This window comes from Penaeus chinensis, chromosome 24 (assembly GCF_019202785.1).
Source record: "Penaeus chinensis breed Huanghai No. 1 chromosome 24, ASM1920278v2, whole genome shotgun sequence".
Classification (NCBI taxonomy): Eukaryota; Metazoa; Arthropoda; class Malacostraca; order Decapoda; family Penaeidae; genus Penaeus; species Penaeus chinensis.
In genome coordinates this window covers 9,114,447-9,116,946 of record NC_061842.1, presented here as the reverse complement: position 1 = coordinate 9,116,946, position 2,500 = coordinate 9,114,447, and the positions used below count along the sequence as shown (strand labels likewise).

Genomic DNA, 2,500 nt, shown 5'->3' with positions numbered 1-2,500 from the left:
TCTCACTCTCACACACTCTCTCTCTCACTCTCACACACTCTCTCTCTCACTCTCACACACACTCTCTCTCTCACTCTCTCACACACACACACTCTCTCTCTCTCTCTCTCACTCTCACTCTCACTCTCACTCTCTCACTCTCTATCTATCTATCTATCTCACTCTCACTCTCTCTATCTATCTCACTCTCACTCTCTCTCTATCTATCTCACTCTCACTCTCTCTATCTCACTCTTTCTCTCACTCTCTCTCTCACACACTCTCTCTCTCACACACACACACTCTCTCTCTCACTCACACACTCACTCACTCAACTCACTCACTCTCTCTCTCTCTCACTCTTTCACTCTTTCACTCTCACTCTCACTCTCACATGCACACTCATTTTATTTTTTTCCTTTCTACTTACAAGGAACTGAACTAACATATACATCAATATATTTTAACAGTTCTTGTGCTGAAGTAGCAGCCCCTAGTGAAGAGTACTTTATATTTCGTTGTATCCCCGACTGCATTCCAGCTCTTCCTACACTTCAACTTAAACCATTCAGCTGGTTCAGAAATTAAAATGTATTTTAGGAATTAAAACATTTTATTGAGAATGTTATTTCACATTTTAATTTCTCAATAGATAAGTCTTGGGTCATTATTTGAAATTTCTGTCACACCATCTTTTATCGTTCATGCTAGACAATGTAAATTAAATGAGATCAAGAATGCATAACTCAATTCACAGACACTGAGCAGTTCTTATCAAAATATTGTAATTCCTTTGCATAAAAGACTATACTCTTTCAAGAACTTGGGCATCCCATGGTAAAAGTAAAAGACTGTTATCAAAGGAAATTGCTGTCTCTTTGGTAATAAGGATTAAATAATACTAAATAATGATGTCATACAATATTAAACCATAAAATAGGTGTTTGATTATATTCATAAAAAAAATATACATCAGAAGAAGTTATTAGGGTGACAAGAAATGGCACCTGATACATACAGTTTTCCATTTCACAAATTCTCCACCAAACATTGTAAAGCTCTGAGAACTTCTAATGCTCCTCCATTATTGGGGATGCAAGTAACATCTATCATTATGTGGCAATATACAACACTGGCTTTTGGTTGCATTTCTCCACTACATAAAAAATTAATCTAAACTTTTGAAATTGATATATTTTGTAGATGGGATTTTATTTTGCAATCTATTAATAACTATAATACTATGATTAAGATAATTGTCCTATAACTAAAAAAAAAAAAAAAAATTGGAAGGGAAAATATACTATACTCAAATTTGATTAAATGCAATAATAGCAATTCACTAACACTTTCATAGAAACAATTAAAATTATAGTAAAAAATAATGACAGTGAATGTACTACTGATAAATACAGATATGTAAAAGCAATAATAATAATTAAATTATTTTATACATATATTTGTTTGCCAATGCTGAATAATGATGGTGGAAGTACTAACAGCAAAAAAATTTGTTTTTTCTATATTTGTTGCTGGGCATTTATAAAACATTTTATTTTCCATATGACTTTTAATTATAATTTTACATGGAAACAATGTCATATAAAACTTCTTTAAGAAGGAGTTTAAAAATATCTACTTTTACCCTTAGAACTTGATTTTTGAGCTTCTACAGTTTTTCCTCCTACATTTTATAACTTTTATATAACATTAAATCACATCTGGTACTACATTATACATTTAGAGCACAGTTACAAAGGACTTTCCATCAAAAAGTAACAATCACATTCATTCACTTGAAATACTTCCTGTATACTGACAATTTCAGTTTAAAAACAAACAAAGAGAATTCCTCCTTGCACTGAACTGTACCATCTACTCTTATCTACCAAGAACTTGCTTTACGGCTTTCCATTCATCTTGCGATAAGGGCTTGAGGTTCGTTCCAACTGTTTTCTGCTTTGCCTCCAAGTCATTTAAGTGGTTCACTTTACTTCTCAGACCATTGCGAAGATTGTTGATTTCGGTATCCAACTGCTTTTGTTCTGCAATAAAAAGAAGTTCTTCATGAAATCAGATATGGCTTATCATTTCATTTAAAATTTAAACCCCCCCTATTTCTTTTTCTCTTCTGTATCTCTCCACCAAAGTTGCCTACTTACTCACAACATTTGTTCTTCTCTCCCCTCTCCCTATCCCTTTCTCTCTCTTTAATACATAAGACTAATTATACTTACCCTTTTCAATGCAGTCTACAACAACTGTATTTGGGAGCTTCAAAAACATATTCCCAACACAAATCCAACTCTTGTTGCCTGTGGACTGACAGGCTAACTTGTTGGTTTTCAATTGTCGCAGAGCTTCACGGTTAGTATTACGTCGACGATCAAGCGTAACAATTTCCTGTCGATCTGATATGACATCCTCTGCTGCAGCTTCTACTTCTTCTAACTGTTGCTGGATACGTTCTGGAGACGCTGCCATTATTCCTGCCAGAAATGATACTAACATCACAACACAT

The 2,500-nt window shown here is 33.9% G+C and overlaps 1 protein-coding gene across 3 annotated transcripts in view; it reads right to left on the bottom strand.

Annotated features, from left to right (window-relative positions):
- Positions 1 to 888: 888 nt before the first annotated feature.
- Positions 889 to 2,500, bottom strand: part of LOC125038223 (p53 and DNA damage-regulated protein 1-like) — a 10,110-nt gene continuing 8,498 nt past the window's right edge. For 2 of the 3 annotated variants that reach the window (XM_047631645.1, XM_047631646.1), the window contains exons 2-3: positions 2,217 to 2,468; positions 889 to 2,024 (exon numbers count right to left, since the gene is read on the bottom strand). In XM_047631645.1, the coding sequence (XP_047487601.1) occupies positions 1,861 to 2,024; positions 2,217 to 2,463 (411 nt within the window). In that variant the 5' untranslated portion in view covers positions 2,464 to 2,468 and the 3' untranslated portion in view covers positions 889 to 1,860. Of the gene's footprint in view, positions 2,025 to 2,216; positions 2,469 to 2,500 lie in introns of those variants that run through there. The other variant, XM_047631644.1, reaches the window with a different exon arrangement.